At 38.8% G+C, this 23,787-nt stretch overlaps 1 protein-coding gene across 1 annotated transcript in view; it reads right to left on the reverse strand.

The window, feature by feature from the left end:
* The window catches only part of OTOG (otogelin), a 113,837-nt gene that overhangs the window by 74,691 nt on the left and 15,359 nt on the right, over positions 1-23,787 (reverse strand). Inside the window, exons 12-20 of the mRNA XM_044426092.1 lie at positions 23,551-23,696; positions 18,196-18,328; positions 17,047-17,224; positions 14,897-15,021; positions 10,978-11,190; positions 8,808-8,973; positions 7,310-7,384; positions 6,335-6,378; positions 4,797-4,947 (exon numbers count right to left, since the gene is read on the reverse strand). Coding sequence (XP_044282027.1) covers positions 4,797-4,947; positions 6,335-6,378; positions 7,310-7,384; positions 8,808-8,973; positions 10,978-11,190; positions 14,897-15,021; positions 17,047-17,224; positions 18,196-18,328; positions 23,551-23,696 — 1,231 coding nt within the window. The remainder of the gene's footprint in view (positions 1-4,796; positions 4,948-6,334; positions 6,379-7,309; positions 7,385-8,807; positions 8,974-10,977; positions 11,191-14,896; positions 15,022-17,046; positions 17,225-18,195; positions 18,329-23,550; positions 23,697-23,787) is intronic.

Raw genomic sequence — 23,787 nt, forward strand, 5'->3', positions numbered from 1 at the left:
CGCCTTTACTTTCTTTTTGGTGCCAGGCAAAGACCTTCTTTTTTAAAATATATTTTAGTAACTAATTGCCATAAGACCTTTGTTTTGTTTTGTTTTTTGCTGTATTTTATCACTGGTTTTAATGTGTTATTGGTTTTATTATGTTTTTACTGTGTTTTTATCTTCTGGTTGTGAGCCACCCAGAGGTGCAATGGCCCAACTGGGCAGCTTAGAAATGCTATAAATAAATAAATAGATAAAGTTATATCACTAATGAAAACTGCAATATTCTGAAATGCACCAAAAGTAAAGGGGTGTTAATTTTAAGGTTGCTTGGTGACTTAAAGAGCATCTCCTGCTAAGCAAAGATGCATATATTTGTGTGGTTCCTGCTACAGAATTGCACAGGGACAGGTTCTTGCCTTGCACAGGGATCAGTTTACTCTGCCATTGTGGTCTCCCTCCCTCCACCCTGACAATAGTAAGCACATGTGGCACAAACAAGCTAGCCTAGCCAAATGCATCACTGCTGGTGCCCATCGTTTCAACTCCTGCACCGTGTTGCTAGGACCCTGACAGATTCCTAAGGGAGAATTCAAATGGTGGGTCCTAGTTACAGGTACCCTGGCTAGAGCTTGCTTAGAGTTCAGGCCATCATCAAGTAACCAAAGGAACCAATCACTGATGCCAGGCCTGGGAATGCATTCAAATGCTTAATCTAATAGTTGTACCACATGCAGGATAAGAAATACCAAGAGATAATGCATCTTAATGCAAAAGGGAAAGTCACCTAATATTGGATTTTATTGTTTATATTTTATTGATTGCAGCCAGAGTGGAATTGTCAATTAATCTATTTTATTTTGATCTATTATTTATTTATTTATTTAAAACATTTCTATGCCACCCCCATCACAACAAAGCCTTGGGGCGGCTCACAAAGAATACATAAATGCATACATAAATAATAATAATGTAACAATTAAAAAAAATGTTAAAAAAGCCCCTGGTGCATTCTCGGCTAAAATTTTTAAATACTAATTAATTCAATAACAATTAAAATAAGTTTTAAATAAAAAGGTCTTCCATAGATGGGGCGCCACCGCAGGGAAAGCCTTCCCCCGGGTACTCACCCTCCTAATATCATTCACAGAGGGTTCCCGGAGAAGGGCATCCATTGCTGATCTCAAGGGGCGGGAGGGCATATATGGGCACAAGCGTTCCTTTAGGTATCCAGGTCCCAAGCTGTTTAGGGCTTTATAGGTCATAACCAACACCTTGAATTGGGCCCGGACTTCAATCGGGAGCCAGTGGAGCTGACGGAGAATTGGGGTTATATGAGAACAACGCCCAGTCCCTGTCAGCAACCTGGCAGCTCTATTCTGCACCAATTGAAGTATCCGGACCGTCTTCAAGGGTATGCTGTAAGCTGTCCAGAGATGCAAGTAATGGATGGCATACAAATTTTATAAATAAATAAATAAATATATTCTCCATGCAAAAAAGAGATTAAACAAGTGTATAGGAGTAAGTTGTTCTTCCCCTTCTAGACATTCTTACAGAAGAATGGCTCTGATAGATTCTCCAGACTGAATAACATATAAATCAACTGCTGAGCATTCAAGAATAGATGTTAGGCAATCAGTGCCAGATTAACAAATATATCCATTTAGAAAGGGAGATGCTGCAAATAAAGTGCAATTTCTACAATGTAGAGATTTTACAAGTCTAGTTTTCTTTATAGCATATCAAGTATTTTTGTGAGCTTTAGTGTTCCAAGTGTTCAATCACTTTCTTGGATAGATAATGGCATACAAGGTAGAAAATTCCCACTGGTTTAAGCTACCAACTAAATAGGCCACATTCAGAAACAAAGAGCATCATTTTGGCAAGGCAAGACGAAAGTGCAAGTTCCATCTCTGTAATATTATACTTCATAAAACAAGTGCTAACAGCTTTCTCTCTTGAAAGGCCAAACAGCCAGATTGATTGCAATGATCAAAGAATTCATAAAAACAAAATGTTATTTAGATGATAAATGACTTTTTCCCTTCTCTATTATTTCTAAATGTCAATGTTCTATATATTGGCTACAGATAAATTGAAATGCACCTGTTCACAGATGCTAAAATCTATGCAGATGTGATCTAATTTCATTGGCATTTCTATCAAATGCTATGCTAGCAGTAACAGCCACTGCTATCCATGCTGATCCCCAAAATACGCACGAATCCATACACTGACATAGTGGTGAAACCGACAGGAAAAACTGAGAATTGCACTGTTCCCATTATAAATTTTAAATGCAGCCATCATTAAAAACCACTTTTGATGGGATGAAGAAGCAATGGCAGAGCAAGAGAGACAGAGTCCTGCACCCATTTCTCTTCAGATTTCCACTCCTTTATGTGGGACTTGGAAGTACTGGCAAAGGAACAGCAAAGCACTCACATTTCTCCTACTACCACATTTGATTACTGTAATCCTGAGTTATTGTACCAGTATAAAACAAAGAGAGTTATTGTTGAATCTATTTTCCTCACATATGTACTGTTTACTTTTCAGTGAATTAAACACTTTTTAAGAAAAGTTTTTTAAAAATGTTATTTCTGCTTCAATTTAATTCCTTCACAAATAGCATAAATGCTCACATAGACAAGCCCAACATTAAGGAAAAGGGTCAAACATTTTTTGTCTCATTACATCTACTTTTTAGTACTATTTTTCACCATTCCATCTTATACTACCTTTCTTGTATATAATCTCACCTAAATTTCGGTATTTGTTCCAGACAGCTCAGTATTCGACAGAAATATGGGTTAATGCACTCCCAAACTGCATTGTGTTTTGACCATTATTATCTATTATTATGTAAGAATAGCTGCAGTTCATTCCTCATGCGTACCAACAAGATAATTTTCTGTAAGATTACTTAGCATTCCTTAGTCATTATTTTAATTACATTCCAGATTATAAAAGGTAAAATTCTTTCAGTGTTCTTACAATGAATCATTCCAATGTGTGGAACGATGAACCTATTTAATAAGTACTGAAAAAGAGAACTGTAGCTATTAATTGATTCATAACAGAAGAGCATGACCTTACAAAGGTAGCTTCAGAATTAAAATTCTCCATGATCAGTTTTCTGTGATTTTTCTTTTGCACTTTAGAGGTTCCTGCTATTTTCACTGTTTATTGGGGGTGGGGAACAAGTAGGTCTCCAATTGCTGCAAGACTGAAGCTACTGATAGCTGTAGTCAATGGTAAGGGATGATGGGAACTGTAGTCTAAAAACCTCTGTCGTGCCACACATTGTCCCTCTTCCTTAGAGGTCTCCCTAAGTAACTGAAATGCAAATAGAACTACCAAAAAGCAAAGAGTATCTTCTCATTTCTCCCTCTTCTGTAACATCTGACTCACACCTTATATGGGAGCAACATTATTGTCTCTTGGTCACTTCCATAAAGTTAACACAACAGCAATCTGAGTAATCATGGTCACACATTCATGTTGCATGGCTAAAAGATTTGTGCTATAAATATGAATGCCCAGCTACAAAAGACCAACTGAAATATTATTTTTAAGGTGTTATAGTACTGGAATTCAAGACGCGTTAAAACTGCGTCAGTCACTGACAAAAAGTACTTGAATTTAAGAGTGATTTATGCATTCCCTTAATACAAGTAAACTTGACATTACCCACTTGATAGAGTCAACATCGTGAGTTTTTTGATGACTGTGGCTGAACCTTATCATATCAGCTGATTAGGTAACATGAGAAGACAACCTGGATATTAGGAAATCTTACTCATGATAGTAGATTTGTAGTAAATATATTTATATAAATAAATAATAGTAAGATAAACTATCACACAAAGACCATGGAGGGAGGCTATTACAGCCAAAGCTTTCCAGGCAGTTCATAAAAATGGTTCATAAAACCACATGCTTTCCAGGCAGTTCATAAAACCATAAAATACAACATGGCAAAATACAATACAAAAGCTTAAAACTACAGTATAAAATAAATATAAAATAAAACACAGCAGCCCTGCAAAGACTTAAAATACAGTAACAGATTTAAGGCAAAAAAACTGGAAGTCTAAAATGTCTGGGGAAATGAAGTGTTCACCTTGCACTGAGGAGGTGTTGCTGCCAGGTGAGTCTCTCTAGGAAGCTCATGCCAAAACAGAAAAGGTCATCTCACTTCCTCTGGCTGGGGCTCCAGGAGAAGGACTGCTGGAAACTCACTTGGGGTCCTTCAGATAGCATGACCCCAAGCCATTTAAGGCTTTGAATACTAACCCCAGCACTCTGCATTACCCTAGAGCACATAGAGCACAGTTAGGCTGGCTCTGAGGACACAAAGGTAGGATTGCAGCCAGGCAGCATTTATGAGAACTGTAATGTAGGATCAGATAAGTGGCCACCTACTATTATTTATTATATCACACTGAACTATTTGCACCATCCCATTATTTGCACCTTTTGGTGTTGCTGTAATTGTATGGTAATTTACTGTAGTGTGCAGAAAGCCACTTGGCTAATGTAGGCGGTATAGGAAAGCAAAAAGGGAAAAATAAAGCTTCAGAGGAATAGATAATGAAGTCTGTGCTAGAATAAACATGAGTAGACTGTTATTGGTGCTATGTAGCTTTGAGTGGCCCTATACAACAACTGTCTTGAAGTACCTAAAATACAATGGAGGGTGTATTCTCATGCAGATCTCCAAATGCATTATATACTAGTTACTGAAGTGGGGCTAGGATTTATATTGGGCTATAATATAAAAGAGTGTTTGTTGCTGATTTACTTACCTGTGAGGGCACATGCATCCTGAAAAGCAAGGAAGGTGTGCAGAGATAGTGAGATTTAGCAGGTGATTTTCACAGGTTCTCTCCTGGCCAAATTCCATGGTTTGTGGATTACTACAATTTACATAGATTTGGTCATCTGGGCAGTCATGTGCTAGAAAAACAGCACAAAGAAAATTGAACTCAGTTTTCTACAGTCTATAAAGCTTTGTTCCCTTTGTTCAGTGTGAGCAATAGCAGCCAAATTCTGCCATCGTGTATTTATATATCTGGGCTAAAATACTACATATCTAGGTAAGTGCTTTTCTCTCTTTTCACATAGTACCAGATCTTGGGTCCTCTAACTGGGACAACAATCTTATGGCCATATGATGCTTTCAGATTCTCAGATCCCAGGGCAGAAACAAAGTTCTGGAACAAAAGACCTGTGTTCCAATTCCACTCTCCTAGCTTGAAGCTAGCACAGAGAAAAACCATGCAAGTTGCTTCTCTGAGGATGGAAAAGCACCTCAGAGAGGACGGAAAGGGGCCATTTTGGATAGCATAGGAGATTATCAGAATACAAGGTAATCTGACAGTGCTCCGGCTGCCTTCCTGCTCCTCTGAAGTGGCTTATCTAAATGTTCACTTCTCCCACTTTCCCCAATGGATGCTCAAAAGCTCCTGAGTTCTATTAGCAGGAGACATGTAGCGTAAAGAGCAACTATTTTTTCATACAATGTATAATTTATTTGTGGAATTACTTCCTGAACATTCAGTGATGCCAATATCTGCTATGGAAGACAATTCCATAGCAGATAAAGCTATCAATGGCTACTACACAAAAATAACAGAGAAGCGATTTCCACTTCCTTAGCCATTTGAGGGCTATAAGGACAGGTTAATATTTTCCTTCTCTTTCAGTTAAGAACATAAGGACATAAATAAGTCATGTCGGGTCATAACAAAGGTCCATCTAGTCTGGCACCCCATATATGCTGCGGCAAACCAGCTGCCCACAGGATCCCTCATGAAGGATGGATTCAAGACCTCCTCCTGCCCAAGCTCCTCAGCAACTGGTGTATGGTCAAGGAGGGAGCACACAGCCAGGAAGGCTAGGAGCCACTGATAGCCTCCTCCCTCATGAACCTGTCCAACAGGAGGAGGCACAAATGACACTGAGCGCATTAGCAGTATATGGATACTGAACAGGTGAGTCACCCAGCTCTCACTGCAAAAAAAATCTGGTTCTGTACTCCTGATTTACAGAATGTGGTTCCTTGTGGTAACTTATATTTTTCCAAACTTTAAAATGCATATATTTTATATACAGTTTGTTTGTATATTCAGAAGCCTCTGAAGAAGGATTTGTTCTTCTGAAACTTAGACAAAAACTTTGGCTTTTCAGATGCTTTAGAATCACTTTGTTCTTGGTTTTATATGGGATCTTGTGTCTTTTCCTTTTGTTGGTTATGTTTCAATAGCCACTAGCTAAGATGGCAGTACAGAACTAGCTGGGGAAGGGGAGAATCTGGGTGAAATACAAGCTTTACTTTACATACCTATGTTTTCTTCCTCACAGTTCATTATTCCCTCTCTGCAGTGGCTGGAAAAAAAAAAAACAGTTAAGGCTGTTATAGATTAGGAATCTAGTCAAAGAGGTGTTTTTTTTATAAAAAAAAAAAAACTAGTGCTTGTATGCTATATTTTTCAGATCTTCTTTCCATGCAACTCTTCTACCAGATCTTCACACTAGTTTTTCTTTTTTTAAGAGCAATATATAGGTAAGTCTAAAGCACAGCGTAGGCACCCTGGATCATATCCAGCACTTCCACTCTCTTGTCACATTTAGCACTAGTGGAAACACCCTCTAATACCTCAACACCAATGTAAACTGGCATGATAGGTTTCCCACAAAAACCTGTTGTACCAGATGATGCTATTGCTAAAGCACTAGAGTCAGGAATGCTACCTTGTTGCAAATGAATTGAAGGAATGGCAGTATTGGATGCTACCCTCTAAAAGGTGGGGCTTTGGAAGGCAATCTGGCCTAATTACTAAATCTACTTACTATTTCAGTGAAGGTAATATTACAAGAATCTTCCACTCAACATGTAATGACATAAGTAAGTAGAATCATTTGTTGACCCTCCTTTAAGATCAGTTACATTGAGGGTGGCAATGTACATTTAGGTAATTTATATAATGCCAAAAAAGCAGAAATGCATCACCAAAACAAAAAAGATGACAAAAAGGGGAAAAGAGGACACAGATTACATAAAACATGTATTTGCTAATATATGCTTAAGTACAAATTATAATTACTGTAACTTAAATTGAACATGTACATGGTAGTCATGTCATGAGCAGAGCTGGCTGGAGCTGGGGGTGAGACTAGGAGGCCCGGGAGACCCCTTCTGACTTGCTCTGTTCCTATGTTTCTAAATAGAAATACATTTCATCATAGTTTCTTTAACTGGGCTTAGCAGAACTCTCAGAAATGTCTGTTGTTATATCAAGACTTGAGAATCACTTACCATTTTCCCAAAGATGTGATTACATTTTCTCCAGGTGGATAGTCAATACCTTGAAAATAGCAGGGACATTCATTTCTATAAAGGGATAAAAAAGAAAAAAGGACTCCACTCCTTATAAAGAAACCACCAAGCAGAAGTAGGAACCTCAAAGTAACTATTAATCTATATACTAGTCAAATGAATTCTTGCTCAAAATTCATTCCAAGCACTTATAGAGAAGGTATGTATTATTTTTCCTTCAACAGTGGTCCATCCTGGTCACACTTATCTTAAAAAGTAGAGAGAAAGAAAGATAATGAATGCTATTATGGCAATCAAAAAAGGTACAATGAGCCACAGTTTCACTGTCATATATTCTCAAGATGATGGGTTCATACAGCACAAAAAAGCCATGGTGGCTTCTTACACAGGACTGTCTGTCATGTTGTCCAAACACTGACAATGAATTTCAGCATGGTATGTTTGGTTTTAAGAAACCACAATAAGAAACAATGGTCTGTTCTGTACTTCACTATATTTTATCTGATCATCCAAACCGAACATAATGACTTCCATGATCCTGGTATGCAGAACCCCCTGAAAAAAGCAGCAATTGCAAGATCTGCCTCACCCATCCTTAATGAGATTGCATGTCAGGTGTTATGGGTGATAGATATGTGCCAACTGAGCAGGGAGGGTGGAGGCCACAATTACATAGAAACCACGTGATCCTATTTCATGCTCATCTGGGCAAAAAACAAACATGGTGGAAACCACGCAAGGCTGTTTGTTGCAACTTGGGAGCTCAGTCAATGAGTACAGTCTTGGTCATCAAGTGAAGCATGACTTACATTAGGAAAATAAATAATTTTTTTCTTAGCTAAATTAGCCATCATTTACTTTTGATCAGTAGATTTATTAATTGAACCAGTATTATAAATAAATAAATTATAATATCAGAACATAAATGGCATTATAAAAATATTTAATTAAATTTACACTTTAGGTTTGTATCCTGTATTAGTGTAATGGTTTACAATGTCTATGGCCAACCCATAACACGGGGGCCACAAATGGAACAAGCCAGTGGAAGTGAGGATCCAAGCACCTAGCTCTGGCATAGAATTACACGTGGATTCCTACTTGCCTGTCCTGACCAAAACTCTTGCCTATTCCGCCATTCAGCAAACTAAAACTGGAGCCATAGGAAGGCCACAATAGTCCTGTTCTCATACTATGGAGTGGACTTCTAACAAAACTGACAAAAAGAGTGATTATTCCATAAGCATCAAGCCTTAAATTTTCTCTGCTGACCTAAATACTGATATTTTCTGGCCAAAAATTAATGTTTGGTTAATTTTGGAGTGTAGTTAAATCTACCACGTCTTTTTTCCCTGCCTCTTCAAGCCACTCAATTGATTTTCTAGGTGAAGGTTTGAACCAATTCAGGTGCTCTTCAGTTAGATCTGAAAATATAAATGTACACAATGATAAAGGTAGCACCATACATTATACCTACTGTTGCACACATCGGTCAGTTTTGATGTTCAAGTACATTCCAGGGGGACAGGTGCAGCCTTCAATGCAATCATCACTGCACGTCTCTGGCATGGAGAGTGCTTGGCAGGTTTCGCCACAGGTAGGCACACAGGTACTGTACTCCTTTGTATCTTCACATGAAAGAGCTATCCAAATGAAACAAAGCTCTCATATTACAAACCAGATGCCTTTTTTAAAATCCTCTCTCAAAAGTCCGTCGCACATTTCCTTCTATAAAAATGTGGTAGGATTGACTGGAAAAGAACAGCTGATATCCGATCTTACCCATGCTTACTCACAAGCCAGTCTCACTGACTGGGTTCACATGACATGACAACCAGCTGGAGATAAAGTCAACAGAAGGCTGTTGCATTGTGCAAACCTAGCCCATGCTACCCACAACACACAATGGCTTTTTTAACACCTCCAATGAGAAACCATGGACTTTTGTACGATTGTAATGGAGTTTACTATCCTGGAGTTTTCAACTACTACATCCTTAGAGTCCAGTACTAATCCACCAACTTCCACTTCAATCACCTCCCCCCTGAATTTTAATAGACCCTGAGTTTCGTTAAGTGTGTTAAAACTCTGTTTGTATTTAAAAAGGGATGGGGTGCACTTTTACACCTTCCCAGAACCTAGAGAATCATGGAAAGGTGCACAAGTTGTTCCCTCTACCAGCCCAGAATGGACATATTAGTGAGACTGAGACTATTTTTTTAAAAAATGAGGTGTTTTGCTCCTACTTTGGGTGCAACTTTTAAAAAGTATTTGGCAGCCAGAGAGAGCCTTTCTGGGGCACTTTGAGGGACCATCTTGTGGCCTCCCAAATGGGGATTGGGAAAGCCAACTGTCAAGCCAGCTTTCACAATCTCTCTCTCCACCCCTCTCCCCACCAATGTAAAGGGACAAAGCAGCATCAGAAAACAAGAGCAGAAAACCATGTGGCAGTCCATCAGGGAAGGAGAGAGAACTTGTTGCTCCTGCAGTCTTCCCTGGGATACCACCTGGAGGCATGAAAGGAAAGAAAGGAAGGGAGGGAACAAAGGATCTACAATAAGCCCAGTCATCTATCGAACTCACCATGGGTATTTCAAAGAACAACCAACTCACCAAGGCAAATCACCATGGTTGGTTGGCATGACATACAAACCCATACATGGTGTTCAGGTAACACACTACCTATAAAGTATACACAGGTTAGCATCTTAAGACACATTTTAGTTAACACAAAATCACACACTTTATAGCCAGCAATACAGCAGCATTATGCTACTTGCAACACAGTCTAAATTATTTGTTACATTCAACAATCTATGTTGACCTGAATCTGTTTGCTTTCAACACACCTCTTGAATTCATTTTCATAATACCAAAGTTCTGTACATTCAAAACAGTTTACATTCCTATACATTGTTCATTATAATTTTGCCAGCAAGGCAAGAGTGACAGAAAGAATTGGACTAAGGAATTTCAGATGTGGTGAAATCCTTAATAAGAACAGCTTGGATATCAAGAAATCTGTCCAATAGTAGAATGCTTCTTCTACTAATAGAAAGATTTTTCCCCAACATACTGGAAGAGTAGTGCCTTGTCACAATAAAACAAAATCAAAACACCCCTAAAATCCAGAGGTTTTTTTTCATGTGTGCAAATTAATTGATCTTTTTCACGAACTTTTTATAATCCACTGGAGTTTTTATGCTACCGAGGTTTATACCCTCCTAGTCATCTAAATTCTCATACTGCAAAGGATCCCTTGATATAATACAGCTTGCAAGGAGTCTGGCTAGCGTGGGCACAAGTTCATGAAGCAGCATTAATCCACTGAGTTGGATCCAATATTGAATAGAATGGAACAGAAGCCTCTCCCTCATACAACCCCTCATGCCCCCACATCTGCTCTAAACCTTTGGGGAAATTGCCCAGAGCAGATCTGGGGACATGCCAAGGGAGGAAAGCATGAGGTTCCATTGCACAAGCAAAAGTCTGTTTGTATAACATTGCATTTAACCCACATTTTCTTCTGCTCATGGTTATCTGGATTTAAGCAAATGAATTCAATTGAGATAATCTATGAATTTAGATTTAACTTGTTAGCGTGTTTGACTTGTTCGTATATTCTCTTCAAACTGAAAAATACTTACCACATTCTGGGACATTACTCCGATAGTCTATCATTACTCCAAATCTGCGGCACAAGTGAGCATAATGGGATAGAGCAGAGCACATACAGATCTGTCCACATTTACAGGTATCTCTTCTGCACTGTTCAAAATAGGGAAGTGGACTCAGATAGGAATAGCATGGGGCAAAGAGTTCTTTCATAATGATGCTGCAGGATCCTGTTGCATAAGCAGCTGCCAAAGAAACAGAAATAACCATGTTTTAGTCAGCGTTTCTCTACATTTAGCATTGTGATTCCCTGCTGTTCAAACAAATTTCACCTGTTTCAGCTCCTCTGATCTTACCAAGGACAAGGAGCAGCCAAAACCAGACCTATTTGTGCAACTAAAAATTAAGAATTGTGTGAAGCATTTTTAAAGGATGTCTCAGTTAACTATTACCAAGATATTTATCTGCCCGTCTTCAAATGCAGTGGTACCTTGGCTCACAAACTTAACCCGTTCCAGGACTCTGGTCGCGACCCAAATTGGTCATGAGCCAAGTCAAATTTCCCCATAAGGGTCAATGTAAATAAGATTAATCTGTTCTGTAACCGTTTTTTTTTTTAATCAGAAAAATGTGAAGCAAAGTGACAAAGAACAACAAAGATCGCTGCCATCTCCCCCTCCCGACCCTGAGCACAAGTGCAGCCATCTCCCCGCCCCCTCAACACAACTGAGATCGCGCCTGTCATCCCTGCACATGCCCATCATCCCTGCACGTGCCCGTCATCCCGGCGTGCTGGAGGGGGAGTGACAGGCATGATCGCAGGCGCACTGGGGAAGAGAGAGACGGGAGCAAACAGGGCGCGCTAGAGAAGGGAGAGACCGGTGCGATCTCAGCCACCTCCCCCCACCCGCCCCCAGCCGATCGTAGCCATCTCCCCACTTGGGGCGGGGAGGGAGATGGCCGTGATCGTGCTGGTTGGAGGAGGGGAGATGGCTGAGATTGCGCCTGTCTTTCCTGCAGGCCACGCCCATGATCACGCATGTCTTCTTCCCTGCACAAACACAACTGCGATCGTGGCCATCTCCCCACTTGGGGAGGGGGGAGAGATGGCTGTGATCTTGGTCGCTACCCAATGCGGAGTTCATGATCCATATCAAAATTTTCATGAAATTTTTGTTCGCAACCTGATTTGGTCGTGAACCAAGGCATTCGTGAGCCAAGGTACCACTGTATATAATTTGTATGGTTATATTTACATTAAAGGTGGCCTAATTAGTAGTATGATCATGACTCTCATGATTCCACATGATTTCATAACTCTCCATGTGACTGTTCTTAAGCAATGGTTCAACAACCTCACATGTTCCCAGGTTTGGGAGGATTAAAAGCAACACTGCTGCAAGCTAGAATTATCCATTTTAGCATGTAGCACTAGAAAGGTCCAACCAATTAACTCTTTTAGTACTGCTAGCATACTGATCTTTTTAAACTATTCTGTTCAATTATTCTTATTTTACCCTTGTGTAGGGGACAGAAATTACCCCCAAACCTCCTGTAGTTGTCTTAAAGAATGCAAACTGCCTTTGGTTCCTCACAAGAACCAATAAGGTATGCTTTAAATGCCATACATTAACAACAACAACACCCTGGTAATAATGAACTAGCAAGTGCATTTCCATCAGCTTTGAATGGATTAATGGAAAGACTCTGCTATTGATCTGAAATACTAATGAAAATAATTACTCAAAGAGCTGCAAAAGCTTTTTGGATGCATCTCTGAGAGTCACACAAGGGAGCTGATATTTCCCTTTCAGGGGAAACCTCCACTGATGCCCATGCAAGATTCCCTTGAAAAATGAGCAGCATCTTCAAAGTGGGGACTAGAAAGAGGGATCATACAAAGGAGAGAGCTATACTCCCTGTCCTGTCTCCACCACCAACTCTTCTTGATGCTGTTCAAGTTTCCCTGTTATTTGCACAACCATAAAGTACATGATAATTGCATTCAAGCAATCAAGTATTCACAGATCTAGATTGGCCCTAACAAGAAACCAATAAAGACAAAATAATAAAGAGTCTGAATCCAGAAACAAGAAAAACGCCAGTGTTTTTCTGTAGGGTGGGAGAGTACCTCATTTTTTATAAGACCACATTCTGTTCTGCACCCCCACATTTGCTCAAAATCCAGAAGAAAGCTTCCCAGATTTTGCACCTCCTTTACCTCAATAAAAGATTGAGAGGCCACTCCTAAGTTTTAGTTGCTAACAATAAGACATTTAAATTAAAATATGCTAGTATTTTGCCCGCACTCATACTCCATAGCTCTGCCTACCACTGGAATGTAGCCCCAACAGCTTCTCCAAAACTGAATTTTGCCTTCCATCTGTGTGTGATTTAACTCCCCTTATACACAAAACATTCCTGGGATTACAGAGGAATGGTGGACAACCCTTCAAACTATCAGGATGTCTGAAGGATAAGAAGGTACTTCAGAACTTGAAATTATGTTGCACAACGTAAGATCATCACACTAGAAAATCCGCTTCATAAATGTTTTGGAACCTGTTTTGGAACCTCCTATCATTAGCACAGAATTATCTTTCTGGAGGAAAAGGTGCCTTAGTTACTTGGGGAGGCCCTACCGAGCAGGATTGAATTAAAATATGTGTAACTCATTGGTGGGCTTTCTCGGCAGTATTCTTCTATCCAGTGCATCAGTACTGGTTGACTCCTACGTTATGCACCTGCTGAGACCAAATGAAGGCTTTTTTTCAAAAGACATTTGGTAATTCCTTGCTACACATTCCTTGCTATACATTATATCTGTATTTATTCAGCCTGCATCAATACCTGCCCTGACATAATATATAAAGAAAATATGTAACAGGATAATATAAAGAAAGGGGTAAAACTTTCATGCTGATTTTTAAAATGTACCGCAACAATAAACGTTGACATTCGTTTTCCTCAAACTCCTGCTCAGAGCATGTAACACTGATGTAATTTGACTGAAAGTCACAAATATGAGTGAACAATAAATGCATACAATCTCAGAATTACTAAATGAAGATTTCATTTTTTAAAATTCCTTAACTGGAAATGGCATAGTTCTAAGCAAAACACATAAACCTTCCTGTAGTGAAATCTTGATTATGTAATCCTTGAGTTTCTGGTGGGGACTCTAGTGACCCCAAACCTGAAGAACTCATTAAAAAAGCAGACATAATTTTCAGATAGAGAATGAAAAGGCAAGCCAGTGGCTGAAAGAATGCATGCAGTTATCAGAACCAACAGAGTTTATGGCTCTTTTTCATTTTTATTGTGATGAAATTTTAGAGCTGCATCACATCACATCACATCATGGCATACTTTGGGTTACTTTGGCTTCTTGAGAACCACCATAATATCCAGAGGAAAAGGACAGTTTAACACTATGTCAAATAAATAAGTAAAATAACAGTGCAGCAAATTCATGTGAAAATCTCTGGGGCTTCCTTCAGCAGAATGTAAGCAGCTGCAAACTTTATGTCACCTTGGTGTTGCACAGATCACAGTGCCAATATGCATATTCAGGAAGAGTATGCCAGTTATCTTTGTTGTGTGCTTATTCACTGGGCAGTATTCACTGCTGCCACTATACCTCTGCTGTTTGTATTGCAGCAGTAGAACTCACTGCTTATTCCCAGAATGACCAAGTGAACATGGCTCTCTTCTGCTTGTTTGGATTACCTGTTCTATCCTAGAACAGCTTGTTTATAGTTGCTCTAGGAAGCACTAGCTTTCTGTTGCACTAGTGATGAGTCCACTGTGGGATCGGCCAGGTACTGCCCACTGCAATCAAGTATGTACATTTAGGATTCACAGTCTCAGAAGGAAAAATAAAAGTTGTTTGATGCAAGTGTAAACATTTTGCCACCTTCAGTCTATATCTGTAATATCTTTTAAGCTCACCTGCTTGTAGATGAACATCACATGGATCCATTGCCGAATGATCATATTCAGGAGTACAGGCTGATGAGGTTTTCCAGGAATTTCCAAAAAGCTGAGGTGTACTTTCTGGCACTCCAACTGGAGATCTTTTTTTCCAAATACATTGTTTAAACAATAAATAGCAATGTCACAAAAGGACATACTTCAACTGGTTGGTGCACTTGACTGTGTTTCATCCCATACAGAAGATCTATAAAACTAGGTGTTTAGGTGAGCTATGATTTATGGTTTCTCCTCTACAAGAAAGTACTTGTTAAATTAAATTGTTGTGGGATAAGGCAGAGGCAATTGGAAAAATTGGTTGGAAAAATTTTGGGAGGGAGCAATGAATTAAAAAGACACACACTACTTCTACAAGTACATTTAATGGTGCAATTAACACAGCTGCACTACTTTTTAAAAAGTCAGATGTTCTGATTATGGGATTCCTGTATAATGTGTATCTTGGCCCTTAATTAAACATCACTTGCCATTGTGGTTCTAAATTTAAAAAGGCACCATTAGAAAATCCCAAATTAGCTCGTTGCCTAAAAATTTGAGGCAGGCTTCAATGAATCTGAAAAGTGTTATTAAATCTGACATCTTAAAGTTTCACAGTGGTGCTTCAGTTGTTTATATCATTATTATTATTTACTAAATTCCTGTACTCTTCTGATGAAGGTACTCTGAGCAGTTCACAATGACATAAAAGAGAATACAAAAGTTAACCAAGTCAAGCCAATAAAATAAAGATGAATAATATAAATTACAATTTATAAAGAAATACAGGACAAAATACATATTCTATTACTTAATTGTAAGTAAAAGAACACAGAGTATGACAATGTGGTGCAGGGTAGACAGAAAGCAGAAGGTACAGAATAAATTCTAGACAGCAAAGGCAAGTAACTCAAGCACTGGTGGTTGTCTAGCCCACTCAAGGAGTCTGTCTACATCCCTGGGCTGAAACTACTGAAATTAAACCAAGCAAAACCTATAAGACAGCTCCAAGGACACCTTACATAAAGACTCCTTTATCAAAGGACAGTTTAGCTTGGTTCAGATACCAAGGATAATGGCAGGATCTAGACAGCAAGTTCTCAGGTCCTCCGAATCATGATCTGGGTAATTGGAGATATGCCATTTGTATACTCCTGCCTCTCCTCATGCATCCAGCTAAAAAACACTTCCTAGATTGCCAAATCCCATGTTGCTGTGATGGGTGAACTAGCAAAATATGATACGAATGAAGCCTACAAACCGGAATTATAGACCACAGTTTAGAGAACCTGTCAATATGTTATCTGGAAGCTGCCTTTGCTAGCAGAGTGATTAGCAACCATATCACAGTAGTAATGAACAGTTATAACCTGGTGAAGACCAAGAACTAATTCAGAACTACTACTGAATATATTAGTAAAAATACTGATGTTTTGGAATTCATAGTATTTTTAAAGCTTTCAATGTTATTCAAAAGTATGCCCTTTATAGTTAAAGGTAAAGGTTTCCCCATGACATTAAAGTCCAGTCATGTCTGACTCTAGGGGGCGGTGCTCATCTCCGTTTCCTAGCCTAGGGAGCCAGCGTTTGTCCAGACAGTTTCCGTAGTCATGTGGCCAGCATGACTAAACACTGAAGTGCACAGAATGCTGTTACTTTCCCACCAAAGTGGTACCTTTTTATCTACTTGCATTTGCAAGCTTTCAAACTGCAAGGATGGCAGGAGCCTTTATAGTTATATGCCCATATTTAACACAGTAAGTATTCTATGGTCTTCTTTGGCAGCCTGCCTCCAATTCAGCGCCCTTTTAATTATGACAATCTGATTAAAACTATCTAAGATTTGAAGCAGGGAATTTTTGCCAAATATTTGAAACCTGTTGCATGTTTGTTCTCAAGCATTTGTGCTTTGCAGGATACAAGGTCTCTTATACATCTATTCTGATTTGAGGTTCTCCAGTATAATTATTTTTATCGATGATGAGCTTTCAGAACTGTAAGTACATTTAAAAATTGTTTTTCCCACAAGGAACTCATCTGTTTTTCTATCCTGTTTGGGAAAAATCCCCACTCCAGATGGAAACGTATCAGTACAAGTAGGCATGTTACTAAAAAGTGTTAATGATACATACAAAAAGTCATCTTGAGTGTTTCCGTTGAAGGTTCCACAGAGACCGATAGTATCATCTTTCCATCTGGCATCAACCTTGAGGTAGAGTCTCAAACCTTCAGGGTCATAAAGTATTTGTAATCCAATATATGACTTTATTTGCAAAAACACAGAGGAAAGTTTTCTTATTTCAAAAGAATCTAGAAAAAATGTTAGACAACATGTGCTATCAATAAGCTAAAATGATATTAAGAGTTCAGTTTTATTCTTTATGTGAAGTGTTTCATGTATATTGTAAATGACTTCTTGAAGTCTTTTTGACATTGGGCTCAAACATTTCCCAAAACTAGGCCCAGAGTAAAATGAGGTCAATTTTACTCAAGCCTGAAGCCCACCACACCACTATCATCACTACCAAACTTTTTGAAAGTTCATCTCAGGCTTAAGGCTGAGTAGATCTCAGGCTTAACACTTCTCCCCTCCATGAGTCCTCACCCAGGCAAGTTTAGAAAACTTCACATCACAGAAGGCTGGGGAAGGACTGGCAGCCATTGGGCCTTGTTAGCCATTAGACTCAGTCAAAGTTAATGGTAGGAATGGGATTTCACATCAGATCAACCAAAAATCATTTTAGGGGATTAAATAATAACATATGTAAACATAATTTATTTTAATCAAGCTCATTCCGATTCAAGCTGGGGAGTATTAGCGCAGAACTAAAAGATTCACTCTATGTATAGCGTTTAGATCATTTAGATACAGGGTGAGATGAAAGGAACTACAAGACATTTGACTTCTGGGATATCATGAAGTGATACAGAGACTGGAAGAAGGTAAAAGAGTTACACAGGGCTATAAAAAGATGCACTGAAATGGCAGTAAGGATGTATTATATATACATCACTCAAAACACAGGGTAGAACCTGATATCACACAAGCAGTTTTTGACTAATATGACAGAATTTTCTCCTTCCTTTTACAAGCTCCTGCACCCACAAAATCAGAGGGTCCACCAGCCTTCCAGAGTAAACTTCAGAGGCAAGGTTAATAGCCCCTCTCCCAATTCCTCTGATGGAAACAGTTATATCACCAGAACCACTTCACTGGAATTCATCCATAACATATTTAAACTTGCAATTGTTACAGTAATTGTATATGTATTATTCCTTACCATCAATGTAAGGCAGATTGACTTTGTATTGATCATATACCAAAACATCTCCAGAATGTGTCAGTGTCACTTGCCTCTTGGAATCTTGATTGAGAATAAAACTGACTGACTGGATACACGCTCCATCCTGATTCTAGGAATACAATGAGCAGCATGTCTTAAAATTATTCAGTGGATCTAATGAACAATCAAAATATAGAATAATATTTATAATCCATTTTGAAAAAAGACAGGGAGGCATACTAATTTTTCATCTCATGTTGTGAGTCCCCCAGAGGTGCTGTGGCACAACTGGGAAGCATACAAATGTTGTAAATGAATGAATGATTAAATAAAGCGTGACATTAAGAACAAACGAGGATCCCTAAACAGGATCCTGTTTGTTCAGCTCTATACAACAATAAGCATGTAAAGAGGGCATGTGGGAGCCAGTGGCAAGAGAAGGAGAGGAGAAACATCTCCTTTCCAGGTCTATTTTCCCTAATAGACTAATCTACTAGGAACGGCATGCCAGCAGTAGAGGAAAAGCTTTTGAAAGATGCAACTGTAGAGCTTCATCCTAGGTATGAGCAGGAGATTTATAGAAACAAAGTGATGTTCCTTCTCTTTTTTCCTTATGTTTGAATAGGACATGCAAATCGCATGTGCAGATCACACATCCTGTACAGATTTATCATGCCCATTATCCTGTTCATGTACCCTTGCAACCATCTGCCGGTTCAAATAGTATTTCTCTCTTACTGGGGTAGGCTGCCTGTGTGTCCTACTTTACAGACTACTAACACTGTCAACTTTCTATTTGAAAGACCTCTCTAGTCCAGATCTGGCTTAAAAGGGGAGGACGTAACAACAGGGATCTTGAGACTACCCACTAACAGTACCTGAGTATCAGATTGTATAGAACACAGGTTACCTCACTATGAGATGTATTTTATTTCAATTTAACTTGTAATTTAACAATATTTCTAAATTTATATCCACACATATAAATAATCATATGGAAAAGTATGGCTTTTGTCCTCTTTTGGGTGATCCATAAATTGCCATGGGGAGATCAGAAGGTAGTTTTAGGGTCACCCTTCCCCACCTAACTTTCTCTGCTTGGAAAAATGAACGCATTCAATAAGAAAGCCTTACAATGGAGCAAAACTCTTGAAAGTGAATTATCTTGAAGGATCAGGATTTGTGAATAGGTTCTGCTCCCATTTTCCTTTGGCAGAAGCTAGGAAATAGAGTTAAGTATCTCCTAAATACACCAATGGTGCACTAAGATCAATTCATCTTTATTTGGAGATCTCATACTTATGAAATTTACCAATCAATTCCAAAATGAATGCCCAATTTTCAGTGCTATCAGAGTACAAAACCCAACCAGCCCTAAAACTTCTAGGTTTAAATTGTGATATATGACAACTATACTGATTTCAAGACCAAGCAGGGATAGACCTATATGTCTGCACAAGGGCATTTGGTATGTAATTATACCTCAGTGGGAAAGCACATGTAGAAGATCCCAAGTTCAGTTCATGGCACCTACAGTTAAAAAATGATCAAAAACAGGAGGTGGAAAGTACCTCTGAATCACAGAATACTAGAGTTGGAAGGAAACCAAGAAGGCCATCAGGTCCAACTCTCCTGTTCAACACACAACTCAAAATTAAACCAGTCCTCTCAGATGGCTGTCCAGCTGCATCTTGAATGTCTCTAGTGCATAAGAGTCCACTGTTTCCCTAGATAATTGTTATATTGCTCTACTAGTCAGAAGTTCTTCCTGATGTTCATCTGGAACATGGCTTCTTGTAACATAAGCCCGTTATTCCATATCCTGTGGTCTGGGATGACTGAGAAGAGATCCTGTCCTTCCTCTTTGTGACAGCCTTTCAAGGACTTGAAGAGTTCTATCATATCTCCCATCAGTCTTCTCTTCCCCAGGCTAAACATGCCCAGTTTTTAAAATCTCTCCTCATAGGGCTTTGTTTCCAGTCCCTGGATCATCATTCTTCCCCTCTTTCTGCCTTTTTTCAACTATGGAGCCCAGAACTGGACACAGTACTCCAGATGAGGCCTAACCAGTTCCGAGTAGAGGGGAACTAGAACTTAATGTAATTTGCAAGTGATACTTCTATCAATGTAGCCCAAAACAGCATTTATCTTTTTTGCAGTCACATCACATATTTGACTCAAATTCAGCTTCTGATCTAAATTCCAAAGTCCTTCTTATTTGCAGTGTTGTTCAGCCAAGTATCCCCATTCTTGGAACAATGCATTTTGTTTCTTTTTCTAGGTGCAGAATTTAGCATTTGTCCCTATTAAATTTCATTCTGTTGTTTCCAATTGAAGAACTAGACACAGTAGATAATACATAGCAAGATGGACCAATAATCTGCTAGAGTATAGCTGCTTCTTATGCCATTTTCAAGTGGCATAAAACAACTACGAGGGCAAGTCGAAAAATCTAGTGAAGTATAGGAATGTGGGTATGTATGTTTGCTATATAGCTCTGTGTGCATATGGAAGTTGTTCCAAACAGTTTTATTCCCTCAAAATCCTAACAATAATACACTGTTCCACTGAACTGTTTCTTTCATAAAACTGACTCAGCTACCTATCAGCAGCTGCTTTCTCAAGAAATGTACCTCACTCATTAGGTGCTTAATAAAAATCTGTATTTCAAAAATTCTTCTCATCATAACCAACTAGAACATCTAGTGATACTGTCACTTGAAACTCAGATAAGGTTAAACTCTGCTATTCACCAAATAAATTTTACATCGTTCCAGACTCATCTGTTGCATGATGACTATTTCTGTCACCAAGCCTGAGGGAGTCAATAACCATACTCTTTGTGATTAAAAAAGTCAAAATCTCTACCTGCTTGAATATAATACAACATTTTAAGAGAGATTTCCAATATCTTTACAAAATTCAAGGCTAGAAAAATAAAGATTCTGAACACAGTACTTTAGGGAACAAGTTCGATGGACCAAGAAGGGTCTGAGGAGCCACAAAATATTTCAGGTTCCCAGATCCAGTCTGGAGAAAGCCCCAATCTCAAAGCTGGGAACTGAAACTCCAATCCCCCTTCTTCTCATATCTGGCAGAGAAAGAGCAGTGCCAACTGCTCAGAAACACACCTGCAAAGAGATGTTTTTAGAAAAGATGGAGAGAAGCCAAATATTAAAATTACACTTTAGCAGAGACTTCAAAGTGCAATCTTTTTGTTGCTTTGTTAAAAGACGCTTTTCCCACAGTACTGTCACAGCTGCCTTCAGTGGTATTTTCTTGATAGAAACGCAGGATGCAAATGAAATAAACATATGAATTTGACTTGAGCAGGCTCTGCTAAGCATTTTGTTTTGAGATACTATTTCTATTTTCAGACTTTATCTGACCAACCAATTAGAAAATACTCCCAAAGTAGTGATATACATGTTTTATGGAGAACAGCTCACTTGACTGTATCCCTTAATCAGAAACTGTACAATCAAGTCCTTAAAGCACTTCTTAAAATTAATCTTTGTAATTCTTTCAGCAAGGCTTTTGCAGCTGTGGACTGGAATAAAAAATGCTGTTAAGTAAATACTGTGAACGAATGTGAATTAATTGCAGACTTCTTGCCATACTATGTAGGCACCCTAGATCTGAAAAAAGTAGTACATCTTTTCTGAGGACCAAACATATTGGGACAACGTATTATTATATTATCATACTATAAAACCACAGTACTTTAGAAGACAGCATAATGCTGAGAGAAGCCCGATAAAAACCAACATTTGCAAAACCTAGAAACAAAAGGGAACATAGATTTAAAGCAAACTCATCTGGAATCATTGTTTCTCTGAAAAAGGTTTCATCCTTCTACTGCTGAATAGCTAATTATATGATCTCCTATAATAGCATCACAGACAGCATTAGCTACCCACCACAAATAAGTGACAATACTTTTTTGAGTAACAAAAAACAGCTTGGGCACCTGTGGACCTGTGTGCCACTTCTCCCCAAAGTAAGCTTGGTTAGTCTCAAGCCTGAAGGCGTGGTTAGTCCCCCTCTGCTAATCTTGCCAAGGGCAGGCTAAGACTACCTTATTCAAGTAACTTCTAGTCTGTAAGTGGGTCTGTGGTTAGGCACTGTTTCTATTCTATAATATTTCATTTTTACTGTACTGCAATGTGCTCTGATGGTTTAATCAATTTTAATTTGTTTTTGTAAACTGCCATTTTTGTGGGGCATTTGCTTTTGTCCCTAAAAATGTTTTTGGCTTCATTCCACAGTTCTCCATCTTCTACTTCAATTATGTAGTGTATTTCATTCCTACATTGGCCATCTGATGATGTCTATGTGTACAGTTATCTGATTGGTTGCCTGAAGTATGCATTTGCAATAAAACAGATTGTTGACTTCAAAGAATTCTACAAGTTGTTCCCCAGCTTTATTTCTTACACCCAGGCCAAATTCTCCACAACATTCCATTCTGCTTTTTTCCCTAATTTTCTGTTTCAGCCACCGATGATTATCAGCAAGTCTCCGCTTGGTGCGATATCCATTTCCTCTTGAATGCCTGCATAAAACCCCTTCACCACATTAAGGTATGCGTGTAAGAGAAGGGATATTTGACCTACTACAGTTCAGTTTTCTGAAATGAACAAAGCTGGGCAGCATTCACATGCAGGAGAACTTTTGCATTTAGGAACTTAGGGGAAGAGCTTCAATCTGAGGATCCATCTGGACCTGCTGCTCTGCTTTGCTCATGGAGCCACCCAAGAGCATAAGATAAGGTCCATCTACTCCAGCTTTACATGTTCAACTGCAGCCAATCTTCCTGCTGACCAGCCTGCGGTCAAGGTAACGTATCCCCCGAAAGCCTGCTCTCCAAATGCACACGCATCACAAAGACTGAGAAGGAGACAAGGGTCGCTATGAATTGTGGCAATAATGTATAAAATACAGTCATTGGAAAGGACAGGTGCTGTTTACTGGCCAACGGGTACATAGTTTTTTCATTTGTGGAATCAAATAAATGCATAGACAGATAAAGATATTATTTATAATAAGTGATTGGCTTGAGGTTTATACTGCATGAGGTTTGACATCTGAACTAGCAAAGATTAAAGCATGTGTTCCACCACTGAGATTTGTCTTTTCCCTAAGAAAGTCAGATGCCGAAGTTCATTCTTTTAAATGGAAAGTATGCTCTTGTGGGTGGAGGACTCATTATGTTTTTGGAAAGCAACCTTTAGAAGTGTCCCACACTGATCACAATCCAGAGACCCATTCCTCAGTGAGCAGTACACGTGGTACCACAGGTAACATTCTCTTGATCTTAAGCAAACAGCACTATCGTTTTTATGATCTCACCTGTCCGCAAGGAGCATTTTGCAGAGTCACAGCAAATTTACCAGAGGTAAGGCTTTTTGCCAAAATATACTGGCAAGTGGCTTGAAATGTATACTTGCGTCCATCAAATGTCATGAAGTGAATATCTCCTGAGACTGAACATTCAGCTAACAATGAAAAGGAATACAGTGTTTCAATTTGCTATAAAATATTATTATGCAAATTATCATTAATGTAAATTATATTAATACCTAATTA

Source organism: Varanus komodoensis, unplaced genomic scaffold (genome assembly GCF_004798865.1).
Source record: "Varanus komodoensis strain SLA01 unplaced genomic scaffold, ASM479886v1 scaffold16, whole genome shotgun sequence".
Classification (NCBI taxonomy): Eukaryota; Metazoa; Chordata; class Lepidosauria; order Squamata; family Varanidae; genus Varanus; species Varanus komodoensis.